The following is a 25,751-nucleotide window of genomic DNA, read 5'->3' as shown; positions in this document are numbered from 1 at the left end:
TGTGAAAATATGAAATATTTTCCTGAAGTTTTTTTCCTTTTTTTTTTCCTAGCAAGCTATATTTTTGGATATATATTTTTCTCACTTCCATAGACGAAAGCTTGAACAGCTTGCATAGACTTTTGTGCCTTTTTTTTAATTTGTGCCTGTTTGATGACGAGAATAAATTTTTTCCATGAGTGCTCCATGTCATTATCAGAGCCGTGGGATGATGTGAGACAAACCAGGCCAGGGAACAATCTTATCTTTTAATAAGGTAAAAAATTAAAGTTTAGAAGTGGCTGCATTGACTATACCTGTGTCAGAAATCAGTGTGGTACCTGACTTACTCCTTGGGCAAAGCTGAAGGAGTCAGAGTCCTCTAAATTTTGGACATGCAGATGAGCTTTGGTCTGGTGTAGGAAAGTATTGGCATATCTCAGAAGCTACTCCGTGTCTTTCAAGATCATAAAATCATGGAATGATTTTAATTGGAAGTGACTGTAAAACCCCTGCCATGGGCAGGGACACCTTCCACTATCCCAGGTTGCTCCAAGCCCAACCCAACCTGGCCTTGGATAATTCCAGGGGCAGCCACAGTTGCTCTGGGCAGCCTGTGCTGGGGCCTTACACCCTCACAGGGAAGAATTTCTCCCTGATATCTCATCCAACCCTGCCCTTCATCAGTTTAAAGCCATTCCTCCTCCTCCTGTCACTCCATGACCTGTTCCCAAGTCCCTCTCCAGTGCTCTTAGGAAAGTGCTCCAAGGTCTACCCGAATCTTTTGCTTTCTCTGTTGGATCTGCTGATCCAACCAAGATACCTCATGCCTTGTTTTTTTAGAGCTCTGCCTTTGTCATCAAGTTTTGTTTGTTTGTTTGTTTGTTTGTTTGTTTTCCCTAATGCAATAAAAATTATTCAGAAGTATTTATGCACATGGAAATGAAAAAGCATGTTCAGAAGTCACAGTGACATGACAAATCAGCCTTTTCATGTCACAAGTTTACTTTGTAAGCAATACAAAATCCATGCAGGATTGTAATTCAGGTATTTTGCATTCCCTTTGGTGGTGATTTATGGAGTCCCCAGGGAACACACCCCTCAGATAAACACTGAGCTAAATTTCAGTTGCAGAAATGAGTACACTATTGATTAAATGTTACAAAAGTCTAAAACAGCCACCCTACAAATTGTTTGCTTCTTTCTTTCCCCCCTTTTCAGATTCTCAGATTAAATTATGTCTCTGCTGGTGAGTAGGGCACAGGGGAGGGAACAGAAAACACCTGTATTGTGGAATTTTTAAGGTCAGCACACTTGTTAGGGCAGTCATCATGAGAAAACATATATGCAAGCCAGAATATAATTTGCAGTCATTTATCAGAGCAATGAGGTGTCTGACTCCACAGCCTCCTGGTTTACTTCTGCAAGGCTGCACAAGGCCTCTCTGGGGATGGTGGCAAGCCTGTGATGACCACAGAAGCTGACAAGAGCATGTCTGAATCCCTGCAAAGCCCTTGCTTGCAGCTGCTGGCATTACCTCTTCACCGCTGGGTTGTTGTCTTTTTTTTCTTTTAATCTCTGCTGTTCACTAAAATGTAATTACCAAGGTATTAACTTTTTCCCTTTAACCATTTATGATGCATTTGTGATAAAAGGTGAAAACTGGCTCTTTTTTTGCATATCAATGAGAATGGGGGAGAAAGTATTGTGTGGTTGATGATAAACCAAATGCATATGGGGGTTTTAGAGGTAGTTAACAATGAAGATTGCTTCAGTGCCTGCATTTAGAAGAAAATTGCTAAGGTGTTTATTCCTCAGAGAGAGACCATTAGCATGAATATGAAAGAAAAAGGCAGTTCTCTGCGTTAGGAAGTGTAGCACTGTGGAATTTTTACTGGCATTGTGGAGAATTGATATGGTGATTTCATCCATATATAGGAGTGAATAAAGAGTAGATATCATCTCCCAGGTAGGTGATGGACTGCATCTTTTCATTACTGCACATGGCAAACCATCTTGGGAAGAGCAGGATTAATAAAGTTAACAAAGGCACAGTTGCAGAAAACTGGTAAATATATTATCACGTGGAAGCAGGAGGGCAATTAGAGTGGGAACACTGGGAATCTTAGTGAAAAGAAGCTGTATCTGGAGGGAGAGTCTGAGTGCCAATGCAGGTTATTTACTAGTTCCTCACTAAGAAAGAATGGTCACTCTGTGATGTTGTATTTTGTAGTCCTGAGTTATTTTATTGAAAGTTGCTCAAATCTGTCTTTTTCTCTGCCTTATTTATTTTTCTTTATTTACTCTTTTTTTTTAATCAGGCTGGTTTGGCTCAATCTTTTTGCATAAGTCAGGATGCAGGACATGTGAAAACAGAATAGTGAGTTCATATGAACTGCTCTGCAGTTAGGGAAGGGGCAGTGAAATTGTCATCCATCAGTGCCCAGGATGCAAAGGAATACTGACACCTGTTCTTCAGGAGGCTTAGTCCTGCTTAGTCTGTGACTGAGAGCAGTGCCAGCTAGCATGAGAAGCAGTATCACTGCTGAAAATAGAAGGGGAACCTGAATCTATAAGCCCACCTGTGGGAAACAACATGATTTCACTGATGGTGAAAATAGATCGTGTCTAACAATGATTTAAAAAAATAAAAAAAAAAGTCACAAATAAAAAAATAAAGTCACAAATCCATTATTTTCAGACAGGATGAAAGCTTAACATACCAGTTCAGAGCCTCAGACTCATTTGGATGAAGATGAGAGCAATGTCATCATGAATTACCCTGACTGAGTAATCCATATTAAGAAACTGCTATCTTTATTTTTAATTAATTTCTCTTTACATTGAGAACATTAGTTGTGCATAAAGTCTCTTCTGTATTCAGAGATAAGCGATGCATTAACCAGTGGGAAGGAATCCATCTCTTTCCATGAGAATACATTAGTTTTTAGAAAGAATCCTGAACTGAAGTATAATGCAGCATCATCTCCTTTCTGAGACTGAAGATCTGTTTCTGTAGTAAGAAGATTTCTGCTGAGGAACATAAGTACAGGGGAAATCAGGAGGGGAAAATAATTTTAGAAAGTTTCCAGCCAAAATTTTGTGAAAATCATGAATGAAAATCTATGCTTGAATTTCATAATCAGTGCATGCCTAATTGTGTTTCTTAAGATGCTGATCATCCATGCAGTGGACCCTCTAAGCTTGGACAATCTTCTTGCCCATAGGCAAGGTCTTAAGGTGCTGTCAATAACTCTGCCCAGGTGAGCTAACCTGGAAAACACCTAAGAATCAGCAGCTAACAGAAATGGATATCATACCTGCTTTTTCCAGAAAGACCACCTGTCATGAATATTCTTCTTCTGTTTCCCTTTCTGTACAAATAAATTAGCTTAAACAGGGAGCTGCCAGTTGTCTTCTAAAGCACAGATTAATTTCAGTGCCTGTCTGAGCTTTTTCCTCAAATATTCCCAGAGTTAAGAAAAGGCTCCTGATTTTGTACAGTGTGGAGTTTGTAATATTGCCCTGGAAGGCAGTCAGATAAAGCTCAGAAAGCCATTAGTCTTCTGGGAGCTTGGACTGAATCTTTTTATCTTCATACTTCTCCCATCATCAGTGATGGGCATTTGGTCCCCAGTACAAATTCACAGAAGAAAAGGGATATTGCTGTTTTACAACAGAAGCAATAATTCTTTCCTGTAATTACAAGGCTTGAGATGCTGACTGATCATTAATCAAGGGACTGATTATTAAAATAATCCCCTGCAAGCTCATGGGCTAATTCTCATTTATTCTAATCCCACTTTGAACTGCTCCTGAATCATTACTAGAATGGGCAAAAAGGGTTGTGAGAGATGGGTTTGATGCCCAACCAGAGCAGTGTAGAGACTTGAAGAGAGGAATCCATCTCTGTCCTCCAGTGTTTAAGCCAGAGCCCCTGCATTTTCTTTGGTCTGTCTCTGAGCTGTTACTCAGCTCCCTTCCTTCCTCCCAGTGATGTGGCAGATGGTTTAGGCTGGCACAGGTTGCTGAGTGCCACCTGCTGCAAATTTTTCTCTCTCTTTTTCAATGTACCTCTTTTTGTTGTTGTTGTCATTTGCAAAGGGTGGCTGGAAATAAGAGGGTGGGAAGAAGAAAGTGTGAAGAGATGTTGATAATGTTCAGTGCTTTCTTGTTTTCTGCTGCATCATTGCTGGGGACCTGTAGCTGGTGCAGGCAGGGCTCCTGCTAGCAAAGGCATCAGGTTGGGAACTTTGGCTTCTGTGGTGGAAAAAGTGTACCTTTTTTATCTCATGTTGTTACTCAGCCCATGCTGAGGAACAGCATTTCCCACTGCTGAGTGCTGTGAAGGGAAAAATCCTCGACTGGCATTAGATGCTAGGTTCTCTTGATCTTTTCATTCCATTGGAAATGCAACAGCCTCACAGGTGCTAAATGAAAAGTCTAAAATGGAGAGGAGGAGTAGCCTTATCATTTAAATGCATGAAGGATATGACTGGGCAGGGCCTGGCTGATACTGGGGACATCAGAGGCAGGGCTCTCTATTTAGTCTCTGTCAAGGTAGTGAGAGAGGTAGAAAAGAAAAACACCCCTGGCATCTTAAACACTTCCCTGAGGAAGTTTTGGGATGGGTTGAGTTACTCTCTGGAGTCAGTCATATCTCTCTAATGACTGTACAGAGAGGGACTTGAAGACTAAATAAAGAGATGATTCTAAATTTAGAATACCTGACTACCTCTTCAAGAGGCAGAAACCACATTTAATAAAGCCTTTTGCATCCAGATTAATACTGGTATTATGATGTTTATATGATATAATATCCAGCTAACATCTTACCTGGATGTTTTCTTATTTGAAATGTAACTGCTGAATGTTTCTTGCTGCTTGCTATTACAAGTAAGTTTTAAAAAAATGCTTACTTTTGTCCCCTCCTCCCATCACACAGGAAAAAAAAAAAACACTAAAAAGTCCATGAAAACCAGATAATTATCACAGCACTTCTCACCAGTGTACTTTCATTAAGTAAATCTATTTCAAGAGGTAAAAGAAAAGTACACTTTATGACAAGCAGTGCCAGGTGGATGACATGTAATCCTGACAAAGTCAACTGTGGTGCTTATGTGTGTAAGAGGACTTACTAACAGGGAGATATGGGAGGTTTGCATTCTGGCTTTAAAAAAGATTTGCTGCTAAAAAGTAATATTGTACCATATTGGTAACAATTTTTTGGAGACAGAAGAAATTTTAAATTTACTTTTAAAAATAAAATTCTGAGTGAACAATGAAGTTTCACATATTTATTTATTGTTGTTTAAATTTTTTCTTCTCTCACTATTTGAAGATTTTTTTCTTCTCCTCTTCCTGTCTCCTTTATGTTCATTTAATCCTTATTTGTTTTTTGCCATAGAAGAACAATATACTGCCTGTTTGTAAGAATACATCCCACCCTTCAAGTGTTTACTATAAATATATAAAAAAAAACCAAGTTTATAATAAGAATGACCCCTGTGGTAATCAGGGAGACAGTTTTGATTAAGAACATCTGTTAGCATATTCCTGGTTCTAAAGTCAAGCAGAACATAAGACAAGAAGATATAGAAAGTGACATTCTTCAAACAGCGAGGCTGGCCTCCCTGGGGAGGCTCTGACCTCTTCCAGAAGTACAAGCCAAGATCATAAAAAAAATAGAGCAGACATCAAAATGTGTGGAGTGTGTGTGTAGTTTGAAAAACATGACACCTTTGCTTCGGAGGTGCCACATCTTTAAATTTCTAAGCACCACACTTCTGAGCAGTGTGGGGAAAGACTGCACTTGCAAGCTGTGCTTACTGCTCAAACACATCCCCAAACAATGAAAAAGAGGGGCAGGAATGGTGAAATGGTGACCCTCTGCTCATTGCCTTGTCCTTTTTTTTTTTTTTTTTTTTTGCTGTAGTTGTTTTCCTTCTTCTTTCGCTTTTATCCTTTTTTGGGCTGACAAGGCCATCTCTTAGCTACAGGCAACATGGGGATCTGGGAGAAATGGCTTCACTTTAGAGCTCTGCTGGTATAAAATGGTGATATGGGAAATGCTGCTTGTAAACATCTTCTGTTCTGAGTTGCCTAACAGTTTTTCTAACCCAGCACTCCTTCTCCAGCATTGTTCAGGAGGAAATACTTAAGAAACAGCAAAGAAACAAACTGGCTTTGCTGAACTTTGTTATACATCATTCTAGACTCTTTTGGTCAGCAAGACAGGGCTTTCCTGAGCTGAACATGAGACCCAGACTTATGTTTGATGATAATACATAAACCAACCCTTCAAAAAGATCAGGGTATCTAAGTGCAGTGTGACTTTACTGCTCAATGATTTTGTTTCCCCTTCTGGACGCATTAAGATACTGATCTTATTTGGAAAAGATTCGGATTTGTAATGAAAAAAAAAAATCAACATACAAGTTCTATTTCTATTTCCATGATAACAGTATTAATTTTAAAATTAATTAAAAATACTGCTTTTTATGAAAAAATTTTGCTTGCTCATTATGAAATGTGAGATAAAAGAGTACCAACCAAGATGAAGGAGAGAAAACAGAGGTCAGGCATTTTCTTTTTGCTAAGTTCTTTCTTAAGAGCTGCTGGAAAAAGCAAGACTATACAGGATGACAAAATGTGGAAATAGGAACACTCTCCCAAGTGTAGGTATGGAAGTATTTCTTCAGTGTGAATGGATTGGATTATGAAAGACAAAGAGTTGCTAGAATTGAGAATTTTGAAGGATTAAAAGGAAGTGAGATAGATTTCTACAGGTACACTGACAATTGCACATCGGTCAGGAAAAATGTGGTGCAGCTGCTGGAACAATGAGTGTCCTAATTATGAAGAACATGGAAGGTACAAATACACTCAAAGCTTCCTCTCTCCCCATCTTCAGAGGCAAGCTCTGCTCTTATGCCTCCCAGGAAAGTTTGAGGAAGAGAGAGATTAGAGGGGGATAAATCAGGGAGAAGTGAATCAAGCTGAGTGTAGGCATGGATCCATGCTTGGATAAGATATATCCAAGCCGGTTGAGGAAGCTGCTCGACATCACTGGGAGGCTGTTCTGATACCTATGAAAAATCATGTCAGATGCCTGATCACTGAAGAAAGGCAAATGTGGCATCTTTCTAGGAGCAGACTAACCATCAGGAGACTTTCTTGTCAGCATTCTTCAACAACAGGTAGAAATATATAGTCTTATGAGGATTAGTGGATTTTTTTTTCTGCATTCAATTATACTGGAAAAAGAAAAGGAAAAAGTTATGCTCCCTTCTTTCAACTTTTAGAAAAATTTTGTTTTGTTTCTGTCCAAACTTGATGCTTGTTCTCAAGTATCACATCTCCTAAGAAGAATGATGATTTGGTTTCAAAAGAGTTTTTACCACACTTTTCAGTTAAGTCTTAGTCATAATACACAAGAGAGTACTCAAGATTGATGTCAAGCTGCAAAGTGCTGTAAGCATGACAAATCTTCACTTTAATTTTAAGAATTGATTTTCTTTTGAGGGGGTGTGATTTCATTCTGTCTTTTCCCCTTGGCATTCACTGACTTGGGAATGTTTTGCATTTTCCCTTTATTGAGTAGAAATTTGTATCCAGTACTATTCCTGACTGATTTTTAAGAGGCCCTTTTTACAGCAGGAAACAATTAAAGAAATTAGTGGGACAGATGCACAGCTCATTTTGTAAGGGAACCAGATAAAATATAATAATAAAACTACTGAAAATATCTAAAACCTTAGGCTTTGTCTCTACACTGGAACATTCACAAAACCCATGTCAACTTGTGTTTTAGTTCTGTTTACTGTAGATAAACATGAAAAAAGTGGAATCTGGATAAGCAGTCAAGTAAGACTTGAACTTAAAAATTAACAAAGAGATGTAATTTCTTCTTAGTCCTTTGTCTTTTTTGTATAATATACATACAGATTTGCAAAGATTTTAGTGTCTTTATTGGTAATTATTCTTTCTCTTAGTATATATTGTTATGCTGAGGTTCCTGGTGAAAAGGTTAAAAAAAATAAAAAAACCCAACAACTTCTTTTGAAATCAAAAAACAGGCTTATTTATGTTTGATCTTGGAGTCCTTGACTTTGTACTGAGCAATTGTGCCAAGGGAAAAAAACTGAGAAGTGAATGTCAACATCAAAAAATTGCAATGGAAATTACTAGCTGAGTTAACAACAGAAAGCCAATTCTATTCCTCAATCCAGTTTGCACAGAATATTTAATGCCTCTGAAAATGGATCATTTCAAAAATGACACTAAAGTATTTTGCCTGTTTGGTCTAATTTATCAGCAGTAATAACGTGTCATAATAAAAAATTGCATAGGTAAACCCATTCTTATCCTGAAAGTTTTAACTATGCCCTGCCATGAACCACAATGTGTAGGTAGATGATTCTGACTCAAAAGTGTCATTCCTAAAAGCTGAGAACTTTGTCCCTTTGGAATGATTCAGTGTGTGAAATTAGGAACCCAGGGCCTCCTGTCAGTCAGGGAAAGCCATTAAACATCCTTGGGGAGTGATCCTGGGAGTACTTGTGCTCCAGAACATCACTTACTGTGAGTAACTTAAACAGGGATGTGTGACCTAATTCCTTCTTGGTTTGCCATAAATGGCTATAAATAAGTGTACAAAGCTCTGAGCACTTCCTAGAGCTGGATCACCTCACTTAAACAGAGCTCATTCTTTGTAAAAGGGTGTGCAGAGCTGTCATACAGTGGTACAGTAGTTGATTTATGGAATTTCTAACCCAAGGAGACAGGTCGTCTGGGCTGGGCGTTAGGTTCCCTATGAAAACATGTACTTTTAGCTATCAGCTCCATTCAGTTGTATAAACCCTCTGAAAATAAATAATGGGTGCAAAAAACAGCTAATCAGATAACTAATGGTATAGCTGTTTTCCAGCATTAAAAGCAGCCTGTAGTCCATTAATGGCATTGAATTGTTTTCCACTTTTTACAAGGACAGCTTAGACAGTGGACTGCAGCTGCACAGCCAGATAAATGCAGAAGCCTAATCCACAAATTTAACTTCTCTGAAGGTTTCCATCATTTGCTCAGCCTGAAGTAATCCTGGACTAGCTCTGTTCCTCCTGTAAACGAGACTACCCTCCTAATAATGGTGTAGAACAGTTCTAAGGGACTGGTGCAAAGAGGAGAAAATCAGGGTCACATGGGATGGGGGCTGCACTGAGATCTTTGTTTTGGTGTAAAAACCAGGGGTCTGAGAGCAGATAATGGATTTAATGACTGTGTTTGGTCATTAGCACTCCCTGCTCTCAACTTGGAGACTTTGAAGGTGATGTATAGTTTTGTATTGCATCGTTTATCAATCTAGTACCTGCCAAATGCAGACGGCTGGAAGAGGCCTGGGAACAGAGACACAGCTCTGTTCAGTGTCTTGTCCAAACCACAGAGTGTGAAATCCTTTCTGTTTGATATCTTCAGTGTTCAGCTGCCCTACTCCTTGCATATCCACGTTCCAGGGGATGGGCGACGTTATGACCTGACCTACTCTGTCTTGTAGCTTAGTAGTTAATAAACTCTCCTGGGGTGCTGTGGGGTGATAATTCAGAGATTTTCAAATTCTGAGTAAGTCTCAAAGCAGAATCCTACCCTTAAATTGCCTATTAGTCTGCCATTTTGAAGCTTAGTGGGATGAACTTATTCCTGCAGCAGGTGAAATGTTTTGGATGATATATAAAACCCTCGGGTAAAAGATGCATCATAAATAAATGATAATGGTCAACGTGAAAGTCTATTCACAGCAAGTATTGTCAATCAACATGAGCAAGTATTGAGAGAGATTTAAGGTTGAGACTTTTAAAAGAGCATTAGCAATGCATTTCCCTTCAATTTTCAGCAAGGGCTGAGGATATATATATGTAAACTAAACTGTTTTAAAGAATCCTAAATTCTCAATAGAGTAAAAAATACAGGATTTTATGCTGCATGCTGCTGCTCACAGAAATGGTCCAATGTTGATATGTGCATTCCTTTTTTATCAGACCTTCCTGCATCTTAATATCTCTGGAGAACTGATTCTGTCAAGAGGATTCTGATCCTGACTGACTGTTGCCATGGTATTGGGTTATTCTAGGCTGTGATCAAGAAAAACAAACAAACTTGAGAAAGATATTGGCTTTAAAACATATTCTCAAGCCACCGTGCCTAAGACGAGTTTTTGAAAACTAAATCTTGACTTTTTTGTACAATGTGGCAGTTATTAAAAGCTTCTGAAAAAAAAAAAAAAACCCATACCAGTAGCAAGAAGCACTGCTGTGACAATAAACACAAAATGAGAAAAATGAAGGAGAAGGAAATGGGGCCAATTCTTGCACTGTTTAAAATTGTTCATTTTCATTTAATGACGTCACCCCACACTGAACTGAAGCCTCCATCTTTTCTGAGATCCTTTAAAAAAGCAGAACTTTTTGCATCAGATCCCTGTTTGGTTAGGCACTGTTGTCTTTTTTATATTACTGAGTTTTTGAATTGAGTGCATAATAAGGAATTTGTACCTGTCTTCAACTCCTAGAAATTGTAGTAATACAATTTCTTTTACATCTGTTAATATTCATTCTGTTGCAAGTCATCTGTTTATACTGGCAGCACTGAAGAAGTTTCTGATAATACATGAGAAAGTATTTTCTGTATCCAGGCACTTGTTTAATAAGTTCATATTCTTAGAGGACAGAGCTCCCTGAATGGGAAAAGAAGAAAAAAAGTCCTAAGAGAAATCCTTATTATTGGGGTTGATGAACCCAGAAGGATGCACAAATTTCAGCAAGGAGTGTTTCCAAGGGTAAAACAAGCAATGTGGATTTATATAAGGAACTGTGGAAGTTTCCTGCAAGTTTGTTATTTACAGATGGATAATTTTGTTTGCCAAATTACTGAGCGTGTTCTTCCTGCTCTGCAGGCAGAATTCACAGCCATGAGGGACCAGTATATGCGAGGTGGAGAAGGCTTCATTATCTGCTATTCCATCACAGACCGCCAATCCTTTCAAGAAGCAGCTGAGTTTAAGGAGCTCATTTATCGCGTCCGGCACACCTACGACATCCCCGTGGTGCTGGTGGGAAACAAAATAGACCTTGAGGAGTTCAGACAGGTAAGAGACTTCTCTGCTGGTTTTGGCTTGGTTTTGCTTGGCTGCCTCAGGGGTTTCTGCAGCATATGTTGTGCAGTGCTGCTGAGAATTATTAGCACAAGAAGAGGTTCAATCAAAGAGCGACAAATTTGTAATGAATTAAAGTCTTCGTGGTGTCTTTCATTCATATATTGTGGAACCTGAAGTAGCCTTGGCAAATCACATCTAAACTTTCTCTGTTTTTACTTGAAGAACTTTGACTACTGTTGTCAAAAGATTGATATATTTTAGTGAATATAAATATATCTGAATATGTTGAATATATATATAAAAATAACATCGAAAGAGCTTCAATCAGGACCTTGTGGAAAACTACCTTTGTTTTCTTTGACATTGCCAGCCATTAAACAGAGGTTTGGTTTTTTCCCCAAACATACTAGATTTGATTAAAGGTTTTTCAACACGACATTTGCCTGAAGATCTAGCGACTGTGCTATCAAAGTGTTCAGGAAAAAAGGAGACATGCAAGACTTGAATTCACTTTGATTCGTATACAAGATTTCAGCTACCACCACCTAAAGAGCAACAAAAATTTTTTCAACTACAAGGTCAATGACTGTGGCTCTCTCAATGTCTTTAATAATCTCTGCTCACTTTTTTCCTTTTGCTTCCTCTCTGCTTCCTTACTGGTTGTACTGGAGAGCTAGAGAGAGATTGCATTAGAATGGTTTGGTTGTGACCTGATACTGAACAGAAAATATCTACAACTAGAACTGCTTTCAAATATCTGACTTCTGTGCAGGCATATGTAACACTTAAATAAAATGGTGGTTTTTTTGGTTCATTAACGTCTGTGCTCACTGATCCTATCTACTCTTTTCCACTTATCCTGTCACTCTTCTCCCCATTTTGTTGTCTTCTTTATTCTACCTGAAGAAAATCCAAGACAGCAGTGAGCTTGAAATTAGTCTTAAAGATCTGATTATGTACATTTAAAACATCACATCTGTTTTCCAGATCATTGGCTTTCTCCCCAAATCAGGCTGTGACAAAACCCTGATGGTGACAATCCAGCTGCAGTTTAACAGGGGCCACAAACACAGGTGCCAGAACAGAAGGGGAGGGATGAGGGTTTGGGGAAGGACATGGGTTCAGTTGTTTTGCTGGGAGAACTTGACATTCACTTGATCCCAAAGCATGATACAACTGATTACCTACAGCTTCCCCTAGATGAGGTTTCAGCAGTGCTCTGTTTCCTAATTGGTACAAAGAATCTCTTTCATCAGTCTTTGGCACTATGTCTTTCTCAACTTTTGTTGAACTTTTATATTTTAATCACTGACAGCATATATAAAAATATATGCCTGGTTTAAATACTTTTGCATGTTCCTTGGTGGTCTTGTCTGGTCTCACAAACAGGAAAATTACTGCTCATAAATGTCTGGATTGGATTTCACCTGCAGCATTTTAGATTATGGGGCATGGGGGGGGGAGGTTTTGGGAATAATATTATAAACTAAGCCTGTGAGATGTGATAAACACACTAAAAACTATTCTATGAAGTCACCACTGATGATCCTGCCTGAATGTGTGAACAAGGAAAATCCAAATTGTGGTTCTAAATTTTTAAAAGTTTTAAATGAAACAGAATTTAGGTTTTCCGAATGTTTTCCTCCACAAGCCCTCTACTAATGCCAACAGATTTGGCAGTGTCAGAATGGTTTTCTCACGTACTGCAATCCAGACTTTGACCCTTAAGTCAAAGACTAGTAAAGTAGTGTAAAGCAGAACTCCTCCTTTAAATAAAGCCTTTAAATATGACTATATGTCCATTAGTAAACATTATGAATGAACAGTAGGAAAAGCAACTTTTTATGGGGTCCATATTTTCGTATATTATTTTTAAATTTTGACTATCTCTACTTCATGGCTGCTGTCTGCATAATTAGTTGGTGCTGAGGTGTATAAGTTGTCCTCCTAGAATGCGTCTTCACTTTGATTTCATCCATTTCAGATTCCACTCCACAGTTCAAAGCAAATCCTGGTTAAGTGGGGATGTTGAGCAGATACTGCTCTGAGTACCTTCCTGACCTAACCTGAAGCCCCAGTGTGTGGGATGACACTTCTGTGTCCAGCTTTAAGCACACATCAATGCTTTCCAGTGTTTCATTATTTCAGAACTGGGACATGAGGCTGTGCTGTATGTTTAACAAACACTGACAAAAGTTTTATCTGTGCTCCCTCGTAAGGTTAAGCAATATCTAAGCAACTGGACTTGCTCTGGGAAGGTAGATTGAAAGGGGTCTCTTCAAGGTCGTGCACTGTGGTTACAGCTTCATTAAAAGCATTTGGATGGTGGAGAGTGACAGCCAACTAACTCTGGAGTGACAGGCAGCAATGAGCTGGTGATGTAGGGCATTAACATATCAATGCACAAACAGGGAGGTACACAAGCACACCAAATTCAAACAGCTGAAAAATAGTAGGTGTCAGAATGCAATCAGCCAGGTTGGAATTTGACCAGGGCACCAGGGATAATATTGTTGCTTTGTTTAATGACATTTTTCTCCTATGAATTTCATTAAAACAACTGTAATGTTATCAATGTTATTTCAGGACATAACTCCAAGTTCAACATTCGCAGGCAGCATTTGCATTTAATGACAATTCTGCAACAATTAGATGGGCTGTAGTGGCTTGGCCAGACAGAGCTGTTGTCTGAAATGTGAATCCCCACTCAGTACAGTTAATGATGTATGCTGCTTTATTCAAATCTATCAACAGGACTACTAGAAAAAAATTATTCTGCAATTAAAATTGTGATTTAGGAGAAACACTGCTGAAAAAAAACCCACTGAGTTTATTAATTTTAGTTGATATTTTTATTTTATATGGCTTCAGTGAAATCATAGTCTTTACGTGTGCATGTGATTTTTAATGTCCTAAGAAATTGCTTTTTATGTTCTCCTTCTTAAAACAAGTTTTAGTTATATTCACCAGCCTAAGGAATAAACACTTTCAATTTTCTCTGAACAACATAGAAAAAGTTGTGCAAAAACTGTGTGGAAAAGAGAGTAAATCATTATCTTGATATTTATGTGGTGACTCCATCCCCCACTGAACAGGCATGAACTGCTTAGGCATTCACAGAATCATGGAATGGTTTGTACTGGAAGAGACTTCAAAGCTCATCTCATTCCAACCCCTCTGCCAGGGGCAGGAGCACCTTTCACGAGACCAAGCTTGCTCCAAGTCCCATCCAACCTGGCCTGGATCATTTATATTTAACTGTGTCCTTTCCTTGATTTTTCAACCATCGCTCTAATAAACACTTAAATACTATATGCATTCTATTCCATAGCTATATGATAGAAAAATACAGAACTGAATGATTAGGTAACATTTTAATTTCAGTGTTTTCAAACAGCAAAGTCATTAGATCAGTAAATGTATGCTTTTATGTCTTTAATTATCATCAGATTTTCAGGGTCATGTAGGACCAGCTGTTAGAAAATGCTGATACTGTAGGTAATGATGATACTTTCACCTTGTCTTTTTACTCCAGATGAACACCTGATTCTTACTGCTTAACACATGTGTAACAGATATATATCTAATTAGAACATATTAATCTTTAAAAAAATGCATTAAAGCAATTGAAGCTCATGCCGTACTAATGTTAAATTGCAGCGTTACATTAAAAAAATTAATAGTTAGGACCTGTGGCATTACTGAACTGTTGTTTAGAAAATATGCATAAGCCTTTACCTACTAATCACTCCAAAATATTAATTACACTGAGCAATTTAGAGGGGAACTAACTACTCAAGCTCCTTTTAGTAATGTGCTGTAAGTCTGAGCTGTAAAACATTCTTCCTAGAAGCTTTTTTGAACTCCTATTGCCAATGCTAGGACCCCTCTGGAAATTCTAGCCATGCAGAAATATCACAGCCTTCATGGAGCAGTTTTTCCTGTATTTGTTGGTTTTTTTGACCCCAGAGGAATCAGCTGTGGGCTCAGTTGGGTCCATGGATAACATGCTGATGTCCATTTCAGCTGAAGTTAGGAGGGCTGCTCATGTTTCTTTCAGCTCCTGGCCTCTCTGGGAAGCCTGTCATCAAGGCTGTTAGTTTTGCCAGTATGGTTTTGCTCCAGAAAAGAATTATGCAGTTGCTTACTCTTCCACCCATGAGTTGTCTTACTGGTTAAAAAAAAAAATCTGAGAAGAGCAGTGCTTTTGAAAGCATTTTCCTCTACAACCCTCTCCTTTAATAGGAAGGAAATAAAAAGTCAACAAGAAATCTGCCTTTTTCATTGAGAACTGTAGTGGTGGAACAAGGGGGAGTGTGTTCAAAGAGAAAGAGAGTAGGTTTAGATCAGACATTAGGGAGAAATTCTTCCCTGCGGGGGTGGTGAGGTCCTGGCACAGGCTGTCCCACCCTTGGGAGTATTTAGGGCCATGCTGGACATGGCTTGGACATGGCAGGTGTCCCTGCTCATGGCAGGGGAGTAGAAAATGGGGGTATTTAAGGTCCTTTCCAACCCAAACCATTCTCTGGTTCTGTGATTCTATGATTTAACAAAGAGCAATATATTAATTGGAGTGCAAATGTATTACAGAGGTTTCATTGTGATTATTTCCCCTGAAGTTTTATTATACCAGAAAATAATTCACAAACCAGGACTACAGTGACTTTTCATGATCAGATCCAGCTGAATATTCTCACTTCAATGAGATTTTACTCTGTATTTTATTCAAGATAGGACAACTGGTTATCAGACAATGTGAATGTCAACTTTAAGGTTTTCATTTTGACAGTTGCTCTATTTTCACGCTTCTCAAACCTTGAAATAGCAGTTGAGTCTGAGACAGACAAAAGTTTTGGTTTTGTTTTGTTTTGCTTTGCTTTGCTTTGCTTTTGTTAAGCTTTATTTTCTTAAAAACTTGCTTTGGTTTGGTTTGTTCTGCGTGAGTAACTTTTTGATATATATATGAAAAAAATTGTCAGTTTGTACCTTCTGGTGCCTGGTTGAGACTCTGAAAATACTTCAAGAATATGATATTTTACTTTTATTTTTCAGTGCATGACTATGAAGCACTGTTTACTAGATGCTCCCTTACTCATATTATGAATCATGAATCTGTAGTATTATGAATTTCGTACCTTAGCATCAGGCTGAATTCTCTTGCTTTTGGGATTAAAACTCCTTTTAAATTTGTAACTGTACTTCAACACCAGCAGTTCCACTTTCTCTTGAAAACATTAAATGTAAGGTAAGTAGAAGTGTCTGTACTGAAGAAAGATTCTTTCCCATTATTCAGACCAATGTCCTACACAAAGAATAATTGGTTTCAATTTTCCTTCTGAACTTGAACTGCAAGTCAAGGGAAACACATTTTTTGCTGCTTATTAACAATGAATAATATAAATTTGTGTTAATTACAGACGTTGTAAATTGTGAGATTAAATGACTTGCCTAGACTCTCCATAAAATCCATGCAGAAAACCAGGATTTATCACGTATCAGAGAAGTGTCTCATAAAATGAGATGTATCTGCCTGAGAAAAAGTCTGTCTTGCTGCTGACAGCAGAGGGAGGCTCAGACAGCCATCTTCTTTGCCTTCTTGTAGTGGTGTTTTGGTGAGATGAAAACTTATAAAATTGTTTCTGACATATTTTCAGTTTAGAACCCAAACTTACTGATTCATTCTGTTATTGCTGCTGCTAACTACAGACCGTACTTCTGAACCATGCACTCATCTTTTCTTTCATTTTTGAATAAAAAAAATCCTAGACAACAACTACAAAACCATAATGGAAGCTAAATGGAAAAAATCCTGAGGAGAATGTGGCACAGAAGAGCAAATTCTTCAAAACTATGTAATGTCCAAAAAAGGGGAGCTAGGGAAGGATCTGGAGCACAGGTCATATGAGCAGAAGCTTAAGGAGCTGGAAAGGGGCTGAGCCTGGAGAAAAGGAGACTCAGGAGGGCTCTTGTGGCTCTGCACAACTCCTGACAGGAGGGGACAGCCGGCTCTGCTCCCAGGGAACAGGGACAGGAGGAGAGGGAACGGCCTAAGGCTGGGCATGGGGAAGCTCAGGTTGGACAGCAGGGAGAAGAGATTCCTTTGTGGAAAGGGCTGTCCAGCCCTGGCACAGCTGCCAGGGCAGTGATGGAGTCCACATCCCTGGAGGGATTTAAAACCATATGGGTGTGGCACTTGGGGCATGGGGCAGAGGTGGCCTTGGTGATCAGAGGGCTTTTCCAGCTTCAAAGATTCTAGAGTTCTCTTTATTCGATTTTTTTATTTCATTTTTAATTCATTCTTTCATCCATTTTCATTCCATTTGATTGTTCATTTCCCATGGATATTCATGTAGTTCCATTTTCCATCAGTGTCTGACGACAATTAATTGTATTTGTAAGGAGCTGCCGTCATCAGTTACATGCACTTGCCTACATATTTCCTTCTCACATGATATCACATCATATTCATTGTTTGAGCTTTAAAGTCTGTACAATATAAGCAATTTTTTCTGTTTTGATGGAGCCATGACAGTTGTCTGAATATTTGGAATTAAAACTACTGAAGTTGTCATGGTGTTTTAAAATCCTGGAAAACTGTCAGACCTTTGAATAATCACTTTCTTGCATTATCACAATGCCTATCTGGATTCTGTCATGTTCTTCTACAACTCTAACTTCTATTTACTTTTAATTGATTTTGATTTTTCAACATTTCTTTTTCCTTGGTCATTGTCCTAAGTAGTCTTTCTCATGCATTTTTTAAAAAAGAATCTTTATAGCGTTTTCCCTTATGAGAAAGAATGAATGAAATAAAGAGAGAGAGAGAGAGAGAGAGAGAGAAAGAAAGAGAGAGCAAGAGAAAAAAAAAGAAAGAGAGAAAAAGAGAAAAAAAAGATAAGAAAGAAAGAAAGAAAGAAAGAAAGAAAGAAAGAAAGAAAGAAAGAAAGAGAAAATAAGAAAAAAGAAAAAAAGAAAAAGAAAGAAAAAGAAAGAAAGTAAGAAAGGGAAAGTCAAGAAAAAGAAAAAGAAAAAGAAAAAGAAAAAGAAAAAGAAAAAGAAAAAGAAAAAGAAAAAGAAAGAAAAAGAAAAAGAAAAAGAAAAAGAAAAAGAAAAAGAAAAAGAAAAAGAAAAAGAAAAAGAAAAAGAAAAAGAAAAAGAAAAAGAAAAAGAAAAAGAAAAAGGGTATGTGGTTTTTCATATCACTGCAATTGTAGCAGAAAAATTGGCAGCTGTAATCTCTTGGAAGAAAATTCTATCATTATCAAAAGTCCTTAGTAAATATTCATTTGTACAGAGTTTACTTCCTGTCATTACAATGCTTTCATGTTTCCACAACTTCCCCCAAACCACAGCTTCACATTACCCAGGCTGCAGTAAATGCCATCAGACACACAGACAATTGTAATGAAACTGTTGGCCCATTTCTCAATTTATAATTGTGTTAACCTCTAGTGAACCACTCAGTAAGTCCTGTAATTCCTTCAACATGGAGCAGAAGACATTTGAAGGGGACTAAGATGCAGATAACAAGCTTCTCTGTAGGAGAAGAAACAACAGCAAAACAATAGCTGCACTGCAGATAATGAAATGTTTATAATGTAAAACCTGGATATTCAGAGATAAAACCAAAGACAGCTAATTGCTTGTAGGTGAAGCAGGACAAAGCAGGATGTGTAGCCAGGGGTATACACAGGGGAGGGTGTTGCAAGGTCACTTCACTGCTAGGGATATTAAACAGCAGCACAATTTATACTGTTTTGAAATGCTCACAGTACTCTTATCTCTACCTGCTTTAACTTCACCATCCACCTCAGAGACTTTTGTTCTGCCCTTGTGCTGAATCCTGGCTTGGCCTGACCGTGTGTGACTTCAGTGGGAAAACACCTTGGAGGGGAGGCATGAAGGTACAGAGAGGCTCTCCCACCTCTTGCCTCACTGACAGAGGCTCCTCCTCAAGGTGAACTTGGGCTGAGATTTGCCTGCTTGTCCTGCAAATTAACCAGACTGACTCTTGTGAAGGTTTCCATATGCAGTCATGCCAGCAGGATCTTTCATGGTAACTAAGCAAGCAGGTCATGTCATAAAACTTCCACATAAAACTCCTGGCTGGAGGAGTGTAGGGCTTGACTGCAAGTGAGTTCAGGATGCTGCAGCTTTCCTTAGAATCCCTCAGAGGGAAAGATGTTGGTTACAGAATGACCACACAGAGAAGTAGAGCTTGCAAGGGAAAACATGGTGGCATCATTTGTTGGGTGGCTAGTGTTCAGTCAGGAGCCTGTACTGATGCCTGTGCTGGATATTTGTTGTGGTTTAACCCCACCATGCAGCCATGCCCCTCCACTCCTCGTGGGGAGGAAAATTTAAAAGTAAACAAAAAACCAAATGTAAACATTTAATAATTGGAAAAAAAAAAGCTTTAAAAAATTATATTAGGGATAGTAATAATGAAAAGGAGAGAGGGGGGGGAACAAAGATCATGAGAAACAAGTGATGTTTACAACCCACTGACTGATGTTCAGTGTGTCCCCAAACAGAAATAGGCAGCTCCTGGCCAAATCCCCCCAGTTTATATCCTGGGCATGACATTCCATTGTATGGAGTACCCCTTTGGCCCGTTTGGGGCATCTCTCCTGGCCATGCTATCCTCTGGCTTTTTGTGCACCTGCTCGTGGCCAGAACATTGGACATTAAAACACCCTTGCCTGCAGTGAGCACTGCTGAGCAACAACTAAAATTTCACTGTCTTGTCAACATTATTCTCATTCTACATCCAAAACACAGCACTCTACCTGCTACTAAAAAGAAAATTAACTCTACCCTTGATGACACCAGGACAAAAGAAAGCTTTGGAGAAAGCTCCCATAGCTCATTTTTCACTAGCATAGCAAGGTGTAAGGAAAGAGCTGCATGTGTCTCTCCCTCCACTTCTTTCCCTGTTCCAGGGCTGAGTGCAAAATGCCATTTTATTAATTTTCAGTGTATTTGACAAAACCTTCATTTCCCTGTGAATCTTGAGCAGGGTATACAAGCCAGGCATCAACCTGTTGTTAACATGGAGGAGGAAGAGTCAGGAACACACCACAGCAGGCAGAGCTGACTGGGGCACAGTTCTGCCCCTCCACCTTCCAGGCTGGAAGAAACATGACCTCAGAATTTATCCTGCCATTTTCCTCACTGGGACACACATGTAAAGGATTCCATCTTTACATACTTGCTGCTGTTTTTACTGCAGCAAAATCAAGATTTCGGCCACAACCTTACATGTTTAATACAGTTCCAGTTCAGAAAACTGAGCATATGCTTAATTGGGGTGGAACTAATGCATGTTTTTTCAATTTAATCCATACTTGAGTGAAGATGCTGTCCTGAAAGTGAGGCAGAAAAGAGTAACTTTGTAAAAATAAAAGTAGCCTTGCAAAGTAGCATATTAATATAGACAGGCAAAAAGTGGGTTGTTTGTACAAAAATGTGAATTTCTGGGAATGAGGATAGCTTCCTATGTGTTTTTTGCAGTAGGAGGTCAAATTACTTAAAAATAGAATCTTTGCCAGAATTTAATTACAGCTCATTATGGTATTATTAAAAAAAAGAGCATGACCTAGCATTTAAAGAAATGAAGATTAATCAGTTTAATCATCTTTGATTTTTAAAGATTTAATTGTATTATCGTCTTAATGACTCACTTTTTTTTTCCTAGATGAGTTAGGAAGTTAGAGAGATTTGTTTTTAATCATATCTAACAACTTGCCTAAGCATAGCAACTTTAGTTTAACACAGTGTGACATTGTTTAAGTTGTGCAGTCATGAAAATAAAAATTTTTAAAAAGTCCCTTTTCCCTCCCACCTCCCAAAAACGCAGTATAAAAAAAGGAAATTAAGGGGAAAACATGTGTTTATACCCCATCCACAGTGTCCAAATTTTACTATATAAAATCTATGAAAAAATGGCAGCTTCAAAACCTCTGAGTAAATTGTTTGATATAACACAGTTATTTCAAGAAGATCCAGGAAATCACCTACTTTAAAATGACATTAAAGCACATTATTGCACTTGAAACTCAAGATGTCAAATGTCTACAAAACATCAAAATTTGGGATTCAGTGTTGGCTATTTACATTACTAATCAGATAGTTGTGCTGATCAGAACTCCAGAGCCTGTCTGGGAGTTTGGGTATGGTGTGCTGTTTATGTGAAATTAATCTGCATTGAATTTGATACAGCTCAGTATCTTCATCCACCTTCTCCTGATGACTTTTGTTTCTAAAAGAAGAAAAGGATGGATCTCCCTTCTACCATTACTGTATTTATTTCCTCTGTCACTCAGGAAATGTTCTTTCTCTCTATTTCCATCTATGTCATTTTTCCCACTGACTACAATTAAAAATGTTAATAAGGAGAAAAATATATCTTGTCAATTGTTTTCAGCCATTTGGTTCAAGCCCTGACACACATATGCAGGGTTTTCTCTGTGCTTGTGTCTGTCTGAGTGTTTTAACACCATAATTTAGCATCAACATTGTGCTCAGTACAGGATATTCATCAGCACCACCGGCCACCCCTGGGGTATTCCTGTCATAAATAGTTCAACACTGAAATTTTGAATTCACTTTGCATTTTATCTGAGGTAGTCACATAATGATGTGACTAATATAATGTCTTGGAAAAAAAAAATAAAAAAACTAAAATTTCCTTCGGATGTCTAGATTCCATTTATTTCTGCATCTTACAATTTCTTGGATTTTAAAACCTGAGGAAGCATGAGGTGGTTGTTTCCTTGGGTTTTCCACCCATCTTGTTCTAAAATCTGAGTGTTATTATGCCAGATGTGCTTAGTCTGGGGCTACTTGAACTGCAGACCAAACCTTGTGACCTTCCTATCATTGTTTGAAACCTTCCTAGCAACTAATTTAAACCCCACATCAGCTACTGTCACCAAGTCTTGGAGTATTTTCCACTGCAGCCAAACCCCAGGATTATTCTGGGTGCAGGCAGTCAGACTGAGAGGAATGTTCAAATCCTCAGAATTATTCAGGCATTTTGACTTCATTCTGAACTGATGCAGGAGTGTAGGTGTCGGTGGCATCCCTCTGATCTGTTTTGCTCTCTTTCTCTCTTCTTGTATGAAGAAAACTGTGGATTTGCTCCACTTAATTTAACAAATATAGATTTTTTTCCTAATTGTTTTTATAATTGGTTATTTGTAAGAGGTCAGGGGGAGATTGAAGGTGTTTGTGTGTTTTGTGTAGTCAAAGAAGGAAAGCGGAGGGTGAAAGAGAAAGTGGAGATGATTTATGCTTCCCTTGGAATGAAATACACTTTGAGCACTCTCCAGACCTGTGGCCTCTGGCTTGAATTGGGGTACAGACCCCTGTGGCTCATTTCCCATTGCCACCCAATGAGGAAATGCTGCTGATGGAGAAGCTGTATTCCCTTTATACCCCATTTTCTATCCCATCTGAAGTGAATCAGATGATTTCACTGATGATTGCCTGTGACTACAAGATGTCTGGTGATGGCAGGTAACCTTTTCAAGATTGTAATGCTCTCAAAACCAGGAGGGGGTTAGAACTTGAGAATGGTTTGGTTTGATTTGGAGGATCTGCAATGCTGAGAATCCCTGAGTTCTGCCAGGAAGCAAACAAGCCCCCAAAGCACCAAAAAAACCCCACCAAAACCAAAACAAAACACTGAAAACAAACCAAAATAAAACAGAAAAGAAATCCAAAACAAATAAACAAACTAATGGTAGGGTTAAAGAGATCACAGATGGATCAGTAACACTTGGTAATCAGTGACACTGAAGCCTAAAAGTCCTTTGGGAAACAATCCCCACTTCAGACATGGAGATGTCTGCAAAAAATTCTTGATTCTCCAAGTGTAATACAAGAATTTTAAATGATTTAATGCTAATATGCCCCTGTATTTTGAGACAGAGAGTATTTCACTGTCAGATATCTTTGCTCTTGCTAGGGTTTAACCTTATTTGATAATTATTTGTGAAGAGAAAAAGTGTGGGAGTGGTTTATAGGTAGCAGTTCGTTAATTACTGCTTTTCCTCATTCAAAGCATACACCTCAGTCCTTTGTATTTTTAGGAGGGAATTTTGTGTAAGATAATTTTGTGTAAGGATAATTCCTAAACTAAAAATCCCCATTGAGCTTACTAAATTTCTGGGGAAGAATTTTCTTGTATTCAGTGTTATTGCTCTTTGCTCACTGTGGAATCTGGAGCACAAAGCCATGGCTAGATGGGGCATAGTGGCAAAAGTGCTTTTTTACTGTATTCTGAAAATCTTTCCTGACATTCTTAGTAACAGAAGTGAAGAAATTCACATCAATAATAACTGAATTTTTGTTTATGCCAAAATATGTCTATCTAAGGCACAATTAATTTTTCAGAACTTGCTGGAGAATTTCCCACTGTTTGTATCATTGTTCTGTGAACAGAAAGTCTGACATACTTTCCATTGCTGTCAACCTGGCAACTTTTATTTCATTTAAATTTAACACACACACACAAAATACTGCTTTGACTAATTTTAAATCCCTATAATGTAAAAAATAATTTTATATTTGTTCCCATTGCCTGACATTTTCAATATGGAACGTCTGTAAAAGAGAAATTGGTTTTTATGGAACACAGGTAAAAAGGCCATGTGGGAAACTGAAGATAATTAATGAAAAAAACCCCTCATAAAAACAGTGGAATAGTTCCAGTGGGAATTTGTTTCATTCTACTTGTGCAATAAAGTTAAAGGCTTGTTGTTATGCCAAAATTAGACAGTAGTGCAGAAATCTTTATTTTTTATAATCAGCAAATTCCTTAACCTTGTGAGCAGGTAGTCTGCTCTTCTGCAGAAGTGTTCCTCACTAAAGCAAGAGAGGATTGGAATGTCTGTTTTCTTTTAAAAATTAAAAATATAAAGAAACAGCAAACTTTCATAGTATTGAAATCTTCAGCAGAAAATATTTCTGTAAGACATGTGGTATTTACACAGAAAATTAACACAATGCAATGAATGAAATATCATGAAAAAAACTACCCTGCTACCTGAAATTAAGTAATGAGCTGTTACTCAGAAAACCCTTAAGGTCATTATCCACTTTAATGTATTAAGCCTTCAGCTTCTTCAGTGCATGGTTTTATTTGTCTAGGTAGTGATTGAAAATGGATAATTTAGGTTATCTCCACTTTTCTATAGTGATGGAAGTATCAAAAGTGCCTATATTATATCCTTTTTCTTCCTGCGTGTGCTTCTCATTGAAATTCTACAGTCTGAGCAAAGTCAGACCTTAATGTTCTGCCTTTACCTGCTTTAATGTCTGTGGTTTTATCTTGGTGAATAATGCACCTAAATGACAGGATTTTGTGGCATTTTATTCTGAACAATCACAGGAAAGACAGAGAATGCTGAGGTGACTTCGAATGACAGAAATGTGGGTACTTAATACTAAAAAATAGTGTAATGAAATAAAGTTTAGTTCATTATTTATATCAGGGTAGGAATAGCTGGCATAGAAGATCTGCAGTCAGAACATAAGCTTCCCAAAATTGGGAATTAGGACTTTAGGTTTGAGGGTTCTTTAGTAGGCTTTCTAAATTCAATACTTGGGCAGCTTATAAAAATGCTAGAGAGCAGAGGTTTTACAACTAACTGATAATATATCTGCTAACAAATCATCAGGAACAGATGGTATTCACCCAAGAGTTCCAAAAGAGTTCAAGTATAAAATTGCTGAACTATTAACTGTGCTTAAAATGGAATCAGCAACAGGGAAATGGAAGATGGCACGTGCAGAAGAGTCCAGGGAGCTGCAGACCTGTAAGTCTCAGCTCTACTGAGCAAATTTCTACCTACCACAAGAAAGACTAGGAATAATAAATATATCAATAAACATGACTAAATAGGAATAAAAAATATGTGAATAAATATCATTTCACAGGCAAAACTTGTAGTGGCTTTCAGAAAGGAAACTTGTGCCTGAAAAATTAAGTCGACAAACATACAAGGAATAGGATTATGGCCATAAGTTTCATAAACTTCCAAGGAGTATTATGTAAATTAAAAAAACAAAATTGAAGGAAAACATGTCACATGCTGCTAAATGTTAAAAAGAAGAACTAACAAAAGTAGGAATAAATGGTAGGAAAAATGAAAACTTCTTACCTTTTAAAGTCAAGGTAGATAGAGATATTCCTTTTTGAAATAGAACCATCAATGTCTGGAGAAAAAAGGTGATCGACTTTCTATTTAACTCTTTTGGTAAGTATTTAACTCTATTTTGGTGGTAAAAATGACAGTTAAACATGATGAGGTTTAAGAACAATTCTCAATATATTTAGAAGTTTAAGATTAATTCTCAATATTTTTAATATAAAGAGTATAGATTGTTCTTAACCATACAAGATTGGGGGAGAATTAATTGATTAATCACATTATCTGTTAAAAATGAAAATGCTTTGCTACAGAGTGCACAACTAAACAATGGAACTCATTGCTGTAGGAATCACAAATGTAAAAGATTTTTAATGGGTTAAAAAAGCAATTCAACCATTTATGCAAGGGCTTTTAAAGGGAAACATGACATTCCTAATTCAGGAAGTGCCTGAGCCTTAGATTCCCCA

General features: G+C 37.9%; 1 protein-coding gene across 1 annotated transcript in view; it reads left to right on the top strand.

Annotated features, from left to right (window-relative positions):
* The window catches only part of RIT2 (Ras like without CAAX 2), a 171,866-nt gene that overhangs the window by 74,769 nt on the left and 71,346 nt on the right, over window positions 1–25,751 (top strand). Inside the window, exon 4 of the mRNA XM_059873774.1 lies at window positions 10,925–11,116. Within this exon, the coding sequence (XP_059729757.1) occupies window positions 10,925–11,116 (192 nt within the window). The remainder of the gene's footprint in view (window positions 1–10,924; window positions 11,117–25,751) is intronic.

The sequence above is a fragment of the Haemorhous mexicanus genome, chromosome Z, assembly GCF_027477595.1.
Source record: "Haemorhous mexicanus isolate bHaeMex1 chromosome Z, bHaeMex1.pri, whole genome shotgun sequence".
NCBI classification, from domain to species: domain Eukaryota; kingdom Metazoa; phylum Chordata; class Aves; order Passeriformes; family Fringillidae; genus Haemorhous; species Haemorhous mexicanus.
The sequence above is the reverse complement of the archived record's forward strand: the minus strand, read 5'-3'. Positions and strand labels throughout refer to the sequence as shown.